The sequence below is a fragment of the Hetaerina americana genome, unplaced genomic scaffold, assembly GCF_022747635.1.
Source record: "Hetaerina americana unplaced genomic scaffold, ioHetAmer1.1.p SCAF_2, whole genome shotgun sequence".
NCBI lineage: Eukaryota > Metazoa > Arthropoda > Insecta > Odonata > Calopterygidae > Hetaerina > Hetaerina americana.
The window spans coordinates 28,273,842-28,286,771 of record NW_027286763.1 but is presented as its reverse complement, the minus strand read 5'-3'; the positions used below and the strand labels follow the sequence as shown (position 1 = coordinate 28,286,771).

At 38.2% G+C, this 12,930-nt stretch overlaps 1 protein-coding gene across 1 annotated transcript in view; it reads right to left on the bottom strand.

The window, feature by feature from the left end:
• Positions 1 to 5,433: 5,433 nt before the first annotated feature.
• Grp170 (Grp170 co-chaperone) overlaps positions 5,434 to 12,930 on the bottom strand; it is a gene marked incomplete at its 3' end in the record, with an annotated part of 32,004 nt that continues 24,507 nt past the window's right edge. The window contains exons 14-17 of the mRNA XM_071584890.1: positions 11,813 to 12,088; positions 7,959 to 8,066; positions 7,033 to 7,105; positions 5,434 to 5,576 (exon numbers count right to left, since the gene is read on the bottom strand). Of these exons, the coding sequence (XP_071440991.1) occupies positions 5,434 to 5,576; positions 7,033 to 7,105; positions 7,959 to 8,066; positions 11,813 to 12,088 (600 nt within the window). The remainder of the gene's footprint in view (positions 5,577 to 7,032; positions 7,106 to 7,958; positions 8,067 to 11,812; positions 12,089 to 12,930) is intronic.

Below are 12,930 nucleotides of genomic sequence, written 5' to 3'. Positions count from 1 at the left end.
TCTGCAGAAATACTCAAGAATGTATGAAAATGAGAAAGGAAGAGTTTTCAAAGCTCATCAGCAGCATTTATGAGGGAGAAATTTGGCTGGAAGACTTAAATAGATCAGTAATGACACCCCTCTTAAAAAGGGGAAAAGAAGCAGTATGTGAGTATTATAAAAGTAAGTCTGATTTCACATGTAGCAAAGGTATTACTAGGATCATTGACATAAGGATAAGAAAGAGCAAATGACCGAGTTTGGTGTTGATTTAAAGGGAGGGGTAGGCATATAAATACATGAATGTGTAATTAAGCAGACACACTAAATAATACTGTAATATTGTAAATACATTGCCTGTAGTAGTTGACCATTGCTTCCATAGTTAAATAAATGAATACTTGTACATGTGGATTCAATACAACATTAACGTGATTTCATTAGTAGCATGCAAGTCCTTATAGCTTATTAACATTATTTTTAAACATACATTATAACGTGAAGTGACTACTAGATGAGAGATGAACTGCCAGTGATGCCAAAAGTTCATTTCAGATAAATGTGTGCATAAGGAAAATCTTTATTTTCCTTATGCACACATTTATTTGAAATGAACTTTTGGCATCACTGGCAGCTCACCTCTCATCTAGAAGTCATTTCACAGGCTGGATACCCTCGGAGCAAATGCAAAACCAAGTAATGTGCAATTGAAGTTGAATGTGCCATACCAAATAAACTATTATGTGCTCAGAGCATGCCTTAGAACACACTAGAAGAAATGGTGCAATAATTACGGCACATGGGGCAAGAAAGCGATGAAAAGAGTATATGCGATGCGGCAAGAGAATAGAAAGAATTGTTGATTGAAGAATCTCAACAGGAAATCAATAACTCACCAGATAATTGGGAGCACTTAGAGGAATTAGGTTCCATGTGTGTAATCTCTGAATTACTTTGGACCACAGATGCTAAATTCTACAGCTATTTTACAATACTCCATAACTTCCAAAATACACTAAATTCTCTTCCTTGGGGCTACCCTGACACAGGGTTTATTAGAAGTCTGTGAATATATCCTGGCATAAAAACAATGCATGGATATTTTATCAGAATACAGATTTATTTGGTACTTATAAGATAGTGTATTTCTGATAATTACTGTGACTTACAGAGGCCTTGGTACATTATAAAAATACCTTGATAGTATGTAAAAATTATTAAGTTTAGTTTCAGAGTGCCCCATCTCCACCTGGATCCATGCTTGGAAGAGGCAACAGCAAGGACCACTGTACACTGCTTCGTTGAAGAAGCACCTGGAAAGAGCACTGGATGGCAACATTTATTGAAGCTAGCAAATTCTGGATGTACCAAGCATGGTTAATGCCACGTCAATCTAGCATGGGAAATTCTAATGCCTGGCATGTTGCAAAGTATGCCAAAACAGCACACTCGCTAAGATTTCATGCTTGTACTATGAACTCCCCCAGCACCCATGCATACACACACTTTCCTCACTGCCGCCCTTCTCCTCCTCCTGTTCCACAAATAGAGGAAGACATCATCTCTCAGCTTCCATGCACTTCATCAGGCACATCAGAAATACATACCTGCTTAGAAGAATAGAAATTGCAACTGAATTGCAAATTCAATCCTTTCCAGTTTGGCCAACACTACACTCCCTGGAAAGCATGTATTCCTCCTCTTGATGGGCATAATACGTATAACGGGATGAAATAATTAACACCTGAATAAATATCCCACCATCCATTGCAACAATATTTATGGTTTAATGACACCATGACCACCACAAATAAATACTTCAACAACTATAAGACATCTTTTTTCCTTTCCTCCATTCCAATACTCAGTTCTTTCAAAACAATGGCGCCAGACACAAGGAAAACCAAGGGTGGACAGAGTGAGGAAAACATTGGAATTGGCAGAAGAGGACCATATTAACTAATTTAATATCCATCCTTCTTAATCGAGAGTAAAAAAATGAACCGAGACACATATGAAAATAAAAGAGGATTTGAAAAAACTTCGAGAGATGCTTAATGTCCACTTTGTGCAGCACGCATGAGGCACCGACACACTCTCACTGGGAACGAAACTATTTTTCAAAGAATTCACACCTAGACATGCAGTCCATCACAGAATGTTCAAGTGATTCGGTCACACTGCACTGAGTCCAGCCAGGCTTGTGCACCGCTCATTTCTGGGAATGCTGCACTCAAAGAACACACACAATGCAAACACACATGCACACACACACACACACACACACACACACACAGACAAGCAAACACGCAAATGCATTTGCCCAAGCTCTCGCACAAGGAAGGAGAGCGTACAATGAGCCCAAGAGGGAAGCAGGAGGCGCCTGCCGCTCTGCTGCCACCTGAAGAGCACAACTGCACCCTCCTCCTCTTTGGAATGGACTTTGAAAGTTGAATGCTGCGAGAGAGAGAGAAAGAGAGAGAGCGCCATCTGTGTGCACACTCACCCCTCCCCCTCACACGTGCACACACAAGCGCCAATCTCCTGGAACACATTTCTCCACATCACTCAATACACTTTCACTCATTCAACACCACTTTTCAACTATAAATTATGTTAAAGTTCGCCGTGTGCCTTCTCCTCGTCCAGACTGCTTTCGGCAGCACCTGCAAAGAGAAGAGAGAGCAATTCGCATGGGAGAGAAAAGGCATGGGGGAGGGTAAGGAACAATGTGCACGAGGCATGTCCAGCAAACCAAAGATAAAAAACCCCAATAAAATTCCTGTTAACCCGGGTGAAATAATAGTCAAGCAGAACCCCCAGATCCAAAGGTGATGACACATTCCAATGCAAACTGAAACCATGGATAGCAGTGGATGAATAATACTTTCTCTCACATACATGCAATATTGGTATCTTGCAAGGGCCATGCTTTCCTAATATTCTTACAAGAGCAAATTCCAAAGAAACTGTGGGAGATGCCGCAACAGTAACTTTTAACGGAGTCATCCGCTAATATGCATTTCAATGCAACAGTTTCAGAGTGTAAAAATCATTCACCTTGACTGGGATTCGAACCCAGATCCCTCAATATCCAGTCGAGTGCTTTAGCTAGTTAAGCTATCGAGGCATCCTCTTAAACTCTGAAATTTTGGGGGTCTTAAAACTTCCAATTAATATTTGGGCCCATATTGATGATTGTTATAAAATAGAAATACTTATTAAAATTTAGAATACCTAAGTTGTGAGCACAAAAGCTTATTTCTACACAATTGCACACACTTCCTAAAGGAGCTGTTCCTTAAAAATATATGAAAACAGCAGCTACTCAAAAGCAGATTGATGAACATCCAACATCCCCCAACCATCCCACAGCTCAGTGCCACCTCTCTACACCCCACTTCAGAATGTTTTTCCAATTTTCATTTCACCTCCATTAAGTTACTCTCCTTTTTGCAGGAAAATTGCCTCAAGTTTTGATATATATTACCTAATTTTCCCATCGATAATGCACGCGTTATCTATACAAAAATGTTCAGATGATCGAAAAAATAGACAAAGCACGTTAAGTAATGAAAATTGAAAAAAATCAAACATTTACATACCTATGTACACAATTTGTTGAAGAATTTCGCAAAAATAAATTAGTCTGGAAGCATGCCTTTCTAATTGAATTCTATTTTATACAGACCTGTCACTGTTACAGTTATTTCATCTCATAAATCCATGAGAAAAAGAAAAAACATATAATTTCTATACTTCATTTATTCTAATTCATAGTACTTCTTTAATTTAATACATAGTACTTCACGAATACATAGAGTACGTTGTATTACATGCACACACGTTTAAATGTATGATAGGATAGGCATTTTTCTCGAATCCAAGAAATTTGTCACCTGCCATCAAATCCCTTCTTTGTAAATGCTATGGTATGAATATTTTCCCTTCAATTTCTCTATCATCAAACCAATTAGGATTGAAAATTAAATATATTAGGAACTACCAAACCACCAACACAAACAGTAATCATTCCGAAGGTTGCTTTGATTGGTGAGGGTAGAGCTCATGCAATACCAAGCCCAACGGCATGTGAAATTCACACACAAGGGTGGGGGGGTTCTTCCCCTGCACCACCTATGGTTTCTCAGAAAGATCTGATACCCAAAAATATCACAGCTTGCAAAGCTGAGGGTGCCCAGAAGAATCCCCGGGACTAGAGCCCACACCTTACAAGTAGCAGTCAACACCTACTACATCCTCATTTTCAATAACTATCTTCGATGTATTTATGACAACTGATATCACTCATATTCATCAGACACACTCTTTCATGATTGATACTATATGAAAACCTCCCAAAAATTAATATAATATTAGGAATCTGACATTCAGAAAGTTTTGGATGCGTGTAACCAGTTTTGTAATTTGATTTAATGATTCCTTTTCAGTGTGAATTGATTCACTGCAATTTTAAACTATTTACTTTAAATGGATCATAATTATGCTCTGAACAGTCCTACTAGTCATGAAACCAGAGAAAGCAATAATCAAGAAGGCAAGCACGATACCCATGTGGAATAACCCAAACAAGAAGGCCTTTACATTGCCATTGGCACCATTTTTAAGTTCTACTCAACCGATGAAGATGGAGAATATTCTGCGAATCATTTTAATCATACAGATAAAATAGTTCCTTAAACCATGAGTATATAAAAAAATGAATACTACTTCAAAAAATGTTCATTTCTACAGTGAAAATTCATGTTGGAATATTATTGAGCATTTTCAAATTAAGCATTTCATATGACAAAAACCATAACCACAGTTATCAATCTGAAGGTTTGTTTGATAGGTGATGTCAGAGTTCACCCAGTATTCATACATCAAAGTATGCCAAAGCCAGTCCCTTTCCCTATGCCGGCTATGGTTTCTCAGGAAGATCTGATTCCCAAAAATATCACAGCTGGCAAAGTTGAGGGTGCCCAGAAGAATCCCTGGGACTCAAACCAGGGCTTTCCGGTCAGTAGTCATAGGCTTTACCCCTGGACTACCACAACCTTTTTCATATGATATTAATTAGAAAAATAAAAACTAATACTAAATTTGTTTCCATCCAAGATTAATCAGAAATCAATTCCCAAACTTTTTAGGTCCCACTGCCTCTGAAATATTGAAAGATAACTTGTTATTTCATAATGGGCCTTTCACACCTGGCAAGCCTTTATGCCATAACATGCATGAGCTGGAGGGACCAAAGGAGAAATTGGAATGGAAATGTTCTGCATAAATTTTTAAATTATGAACAGAGCCATAGGTCTACCCTCGACACAGGAGGAAATTAGTAAATGTAAGATGCAAGTTAGCCAAGACACAATGGCATCAGGCCACTCTCCTACCTCCAGCGCCCTCCTCTTGCCCCTCCACTTCCACCCCCCCTTCCATCGCCACCCCCTCCTCCACACTCTCAGCACCCCCCTCCTCCCCCTCACTCCCTTCACCCCCTGCAGCTTCCTCCTTCTCAGCTGGTGGCGGCACCCCCTCTTCTTTTCCAACAGTATCACTACTACCACCAGGTGCTGACGTCGTCTTGTTTCCTTTGGGTGGGAGGGATGACAATGACACACGCCAGCCAGCAGAGAGAGCAGACAACAAAGAGACAATGGGCATTACATTCATCACACCAATCGGGCGGCAAATGGATACGCAAACACACACTATTTCTAAATTAGATCCAAGTGGACTCAATGACCCTCCCCTCTGCTGCAGACCACCACTGCAATTGAGGCATATCCTAAGGATCTGCAATGTCTAATTATCATTTCATTTAAATCTAAATATTGGATCAACAGGCTCCATTTGAATCCAAATCAAACATCCATTGTTATGATTTCTGTGAGAGAATTTACAGTTACTGCACGAAGTTTTTATAAGAACAATTTTTACTTTCTTATCCATATAAATAACATCCTCAGTCATCCGATGACCCACAGAAAGGTTAAGAGTACGTGGTACCAACTTGAAACATTGAATATTGAGCAATAAAAAATACAAAATTAAATCAGTAAAGGGAATTAAACACATGAAGTTACAAATTTTATTATAGTCAAAAATGTTAATCAAATAGATACTCGGGATCAAAGATTTTCGCGGCATTCAGATGAAAGACTCTCCATTCTCGGGATATCACCGCGTAGGTTGTTTTTCTGACAACAGTTTCGCCCATGTTTCAACGAGCATCTTCAGGTCGAAGTGCCGGGATGTTGTTTTGGCCGCGTTTATATTTATGATATCATATATTGGATATTATCTTGGTCTCATCAAATTTGATTTCATGGCTACGTCCGCTCCAAGCATGTTCAGCTCAGTTCCAAAAATAGAAGATATTACCCCAGGCTAATAAGAGAATTGATCGAGATATTCATAGAAAAAGACAACTTCAACAGACAAGATGGCTACCGCCTATCAGGAGCCTGGAAAAGGATTTGGTGGGAAACCCCCGACCAATCACAGAGCAGGGAGGGAGAGATGAAACATATATAAATGCAGCCAAAACAACGTCCCAGCACTTCAACCTGAAGACATTTGTTGAAACACGGGCAAAACTGTTGTCAGAAAAACAACCTACGAGGTGACATCCCGAGAATGGAGAGTCTTTCAAATAGATACCCATTTGTGAAAACAGTACATGACTTTTGGAAATCTTTTGAATACCTTTGTTTTGACATCAATTCGCCTTTTCAAGAGCAAATTATAACCACAAACCTGAAATATTAAAATGTTGCCTTTAGTGCATTGAAGGGAATTCTTCACTAAGTTAACCATAGGGAATGGGAAAGAATAGTATTGCAGGGTATGAATCTCTCGGAAATGTATGCACTGAGAAATTCTTGCCCTTGCCTTTAGGATTAGCCTCATAGGCCATCCAGCATTCCATCTGCTGGGCACACTGGGTGAAAACAGTGGTGGCAGATGACCAACCTTCGTTTCATGTTAGAAAGCGGATAGATGGGGAGGGAAGAGAGAGCAAAGGGAGGTAGGGCTTGGTCTTACCCTTGGCTGCTGCATTCAGCTCCTTGGCTTTGTTTGCCTTCCAGATCTCAAGTTTGTTTATCAAGTATTTGACCTGAAAGGATAAACATCATAATCAAAATTTACTGAAATAAAATTCAGAGTTAACATGCACCCTTCTATATATGCCCAAAAGCCTGGCTCATGTCAACGCCAATAAGAATTGAGATGATTTTTTGTGGGGTTTTAAGCCTGTATGTTGCGAGCGTCTGGGTGCATACATTTTTTCCAGTGCAAATCCATCATAAAGGTTGGCAATAAATAGGTTAACAAGCAATAAAATTGACAGTAACTAGAGATGCATCACCTTGGCCACTATAATTTCATGACCCTAAAATTGGCTGCAAGAAAAATCAGATGAAAAAAGCAACAACAGAGTAAAACTGAGCCAGTGCTAACTTCTCTGCATATGATTAAATTTAGTGGACACTGCACCACGAAACTGTTAATCTAATTCCAAAGCCCATGTGAAGCACATCAATCATTATAGTTAATTTATTGGAGAGTGCAAACTTACTATAAAAGTTAGTGCTTCAAATAGGAGGCCATTGGTAGGAGCAAATGAGAATAGAGTGGATGAAGTCAAAATTGAAATTGGAAAACAAAATTTACTCAGATAGCATATTTAAATATTTGATGCTCAATGCTTTTGGAAACAACATTATTTCAAATAGAAGCATTTAACCACCATGTGAGTGATACAACTTTGGTTTCTCTGCACATTCTTTCTTAATTATTCTTTTTTAGGCTTGCTGTAGTAACACTAATCCCATTTCCAATTACATTGACTATTTCCATTGGCACCTTGTCTTCTCAAACTGAGCATGTCAAGACACTGCAATTTAGTAGAATTGAGCCAGGAGCACTGGCACAGTGACTAGACTAGACCTACAAAATTGCCCTCTCACCTCTCGGTCCAACGCAGCCATCTTTTCTCCAATGGCCTTGATTGTGAGTTTTGGAGCCACCGACAGAGAGAGCTTGGACTGCTCTTCTTCCATCTTACTCCTCCAATCCTGCAATTGCATATGGAAAACGGCCAATCAGAAAAGGCATGAGAGCTAGAAGAGTCCCCTAGAATACTTTTATGAATTGAAAATAATTATTTTAATATCATCCCAAACAGATTGAGTTACCCTGAAACTATGCTTATTAACAGTATCACTACAAGGGTGGTGAATCTGGGGGAATGGAGAATGAGTTGAAACCACAATTCCACTAATTGTGTGGTCACAACTGCAGGCAAGTGAGCTGTTGAATTGTGGTGATGAAAAAGGACTTTTTTGCAGGCAAATTATGGAAGTTTTTTTAGCAGTTCAGTTTTCAAACAGTCTAATGGCCATATATAGCAGGCACCAGTAATAATTTGACTGTTCTCCAATAGTCGATGAAGATTATTTCTTGTGAATTCCCAAACAGTCACACCATAACCTTCCTAACTGGAATTGGGTTTTCACTCTCTTTGGTACAGACTTCTGTCAGCCCATTGCTGGGCTGTTCCAGCAATGCTCCAAGTTTCAGGTGTATAGTGATGTATCCATGTTTTGTTCAAAGTGACAAAACAATACCTTTAGCCCTTCAGATTTTACTGAAATAGCTGCAAATTGGCTCTTGCAATTTGACACTATTTCATTCTGGGTCAACTGTCAAAAATCATGGCACCTATCTTGCAGATTTTTTCTCACGTCCAAATGTTTAAGCAATATTTTATGTACACATTCACTCAAAATGCCTAACCATTAGCAATTTCATGTGCCTTCACCTGTCTATCATCCATCAGCATCTCATTGATATTTATCAATGATTTCTGGAGTGGTGGCCTCAAGAAAGTGTCCAGGGGGTGCCCATCACTTATGCTAATGAATATGGACACTACAAAAACTTTGAAACCATTCATTAACCATTCTAATTGAAGGGGGAGGTTTAGTAAGTTTCCCTTTAGTCTTCCAAGGAGATTTGCCTTTCATGCAATTATGTTGGATCGGCATTCAAAATTCCCTTCGATTCCTTTTTTGGAAATCACCTGACTTGATAAATTCAGACTGACAGACAGATCTGACAGAAATTGGTGTGTTACTTCAAGGGATACTATGAACTGAAGACAAATTCAAAATGTCCCAAGGGTGCAATTTATTGGCTTTGCATGGTCTACCCTTGTAGAGTAACAAATTAGCTCAACTAATAGCTTTCACTTTGGAATATTTTACTGATCTTAGCATTTACTTTAACTGATTTAAGCATTTACCTAAATTGCAAATGAAATTCATAATGTGAAGATGTTGCACAGCTAGGAATATAAAAAAATTCTGTCTACCATTAAGAAAATACCATTGAGGTTATACAGAATGGTATACGATGTAACTTACAAAGCGTTGTAGAGAGAGACAACCTATAGACTCCCAAAACAAGGTAGATCAGAAATGTCGGGAATAGGCATGAGAAATTAGAAATGTGGTATCCGAGTCAAAGTTTTATGTGATTGAACTCCACTGATATTTTTAATGTGCAATGAAACTTTGATTTTACTCCTTTTCATTCAATATATATCAATAGATACATTAATCGAATGAATGGACTCATGGGGACAACATTCTCATGCAATAAATGAAAAGAGTAGTATAACTTAATCAAATAAAATTTTTGTCATAATATTTTAAATGGTAATTCTCAAGGCACAGCTAAAGAAAGGCAAAATGACAACTTTTATCTTCTCTTTTGAAAAAAGAATCGACATGAAATGATATCGTTTTGATCTATTAAAATCTCAGAGAAGGATATGAAACTTAGTATTTCCTATTTGCTATTACTGGTTTAGCTATTAAGTTCTCATTTTGTGAAAATTATGCTTGAAATGCGAAATTTTAGGATAAATAACCATAAAAATTGTTATTCTGATGACTATTTACTTCTAATTACAATTACCGTATTTTCCCATCGATAAAGCGCACCTTATGCATAACGCCCATCTAGAACTTAGCAGTTATCATAAATTTGTATAGACACCGCATGCCCTTTTTCTCATGGATTTATCAGATGAAATAACTGTAACAGTAGCAGATCTGTATAAAATAGGATGCAATTAGAAATGCTTCCAGAATTATTTATTTTTGAGAACCTCTTCTTTAAATTATTGTGTACATTGGTATGTAAATGTTTGGATATTTTCAATTTTCATTGTATAATGCGCATCATTTTTCTCGATCATATGAACATTTTTGTATAGCTAACGCGCGCTTTATTGGTGGGAAAATACGGTACTTCAATCTAAATAAGTAGTCAACCTTTTTTATGATGAAAAAATATTGGAAGTTGATTGCATTCACTTTCCTTCTTTTCATATGTGATAATGAATTATTATATTCACACTTGCCTACATACTCAAATATTTCAAAGTCAATGTAGGTGGAAATGTATATGCACTATAAGCCAAAGTGCTAAATAATTTTTTTTAATTAAAACTGTTGAAAAATTCAGGAAACTTTTCAAATTCAAATGAAATATTTGATTGTCAGCTAAATAGGTAATTCCAGAAAAACAAGCCACTTTCCAATTGCTATTAAGTCAAAAATCTAAGGATGTTTCAGGTGTGACTTAGCACTCTTGTGTGACTTAGCACTCTTTTCACGGTGACCAGCCATTTGATGGTCTCTTTATCCCAGGTTATTTCAAGGTTTTCACAGATAGAAAAACCCCATGGCAAAAAGGCACTTCATATCCCTGAGTGCGATCCTGTGGACAATGTGTTAAATTCACATGCTCAAATATTTCAGTATTTTGCCCTGCAGCATAATCATTCATGAGGTGGATGATGTATTCGTAAATATATCACTTACACCTAAGAGATTACCTCGCTTGTAATTTTGAAGTCCTACATTGGAAATTTGGACTTTTCAGAGAATCTAGATGAATGTTAATTATTTTATGGCACTTGCTTGCATAACCCGAGCATTCATGAAATACAAAGTCGTTAATAAGTGAGAACGCAGGAGAATACCAGGAGGAATCCAGCGTCTGTGATAAACATAAGTCTTATAATTGATTATTTGCCTATTTTGGTACTCTCACTCAAAGAATGAGTACCTAATGACTGCTACTCAGTTGTAATGCACTAGTCTTTCAGCAGTTGTTTTGCAGGGCGACGATACATGGTAAGCTCAATTAAATGCATCAATGCTCCTTAGATGCACACACACATGATGCAAAATTCTTTACCTTCTTACATATTGCATATCCTATTAAAAGGAGCTATTTTAAAAAATCACTAAAATAATCAATCACATAAAATTCAAGTACTAATAGTAACTTTAGGGAAAGCAACTGACAGCTGAGGTCATTTGTACTATTAGGGATGGGTGGTAATGGAGGAAGAATGGAAAGAAACCCGGCATCGACATGGGGCTACTCTTCATGAAAGGCACTTCGGGGTCCACAGTTAACTTCCCATCCAAAGGACTCACCGAAAGTGATCTCCACAATCCTCCTGATTAGAGATCAGGGTATTACTGAAAAAGATCTACAGCCTCCAGGATTTGTACCCGGCCCCATTGGATAGGAAGCCAGTAAGCTAGCCACTGCATCATCACGATCCCCCATATTAAATTCAAATTCTCACTCTCCGTGCCCTCTACAAAGCAACCCAATTAGGGATTGGGACACCATTGAAAAATTCTGCAACCTTAGGGATTCGAATCCCAGCCATTGCCTTGGGTCCACACATTTGACAGAGGAAATGTTAAGAGATGGAGTTGCCCCTCTGGATTACCTTTGTATCTGCAATCAGCTTGCCCAGCGTGTCCAGCTCCACTTGTGTGATTGCCCCTGACAGCCCCTCCTCCAGCGACTGTGCACCCTTGAGGAATGTCTCCGCTGCCTCAACAAGGCCTCCAAGGGATCGCATTGCTTCTGGTCGCCCACGGTGCTCAGCCACACGCTGCAGCAGTGCCGATGACAGCTTCCTCAGTGACAAGAGGCGACTCTCATAGTCCTCAAACACTGCCCCCATGCCAGGAGCACCCTCATCCGAGATCCACTCTGACACCTATGGGAGGGATTAATGTTTTCCAGATGAAGAATTATAAAGCAGAAGGGACCATGTCTAATAAGTATGACAGTGGAGGTTTTGTGGTTTCCTATTACCACTTTGATTCTAATTTGACAATGTCATTCCATTTCCTCAAAACCAAACCTAATAGCATTCTTGCAAAGGTAAAATAATGACTTCCCTTGGCTTCCTCTCATCCTCTCTTTCCATACCACTGAAATTCCACATCTTAACAATATTCTACATATGGATTAGTTCTCTAATGAAAACTATTGCATCATGACCACTCTGCCCGATCAAAAACAGTTTTTGTACTACTTTTCAATTACCCCTCATATATAAGAATATAAGAATATGAGAAGACAGGTACCAATAAGATTTGGTTAATTAATTTATTGTTTGATTGCTAAGTCTTACTGTTTATGATTTTAAATTGACCATCCAATGTTTCAAAATTTTTGCTTCATCCGTAGTCAATTCTTTAGTACATCATGTGTAACTTACCCATCATGAGATTGGTTTCAAAAGTAAAATTTATTTTTGAAATTTAAAAATGTGGGATTGCAAGTTTTTCAGTGTAAGCACAGCTTATCTACTTTTGTTTGATTGGATTGAACAGTAAGAATTTTGCAATAGAAATGCAGTCATGGAAAAAGGTCTATTTTTTGGTGCTTTGACGTTGATGCAGTTTTGGACTTTTTTGTGTTACCCCAACATTTCAAAAGCCCACCATATTACAAAGGGGAAAACAGGTGAACTAAAGTTAAAGTTCTTATTTATGAAAAAGTCCAGATTTTTCGTCAATGCCATTAAAAATCAACACAACAAGCAGACATTTT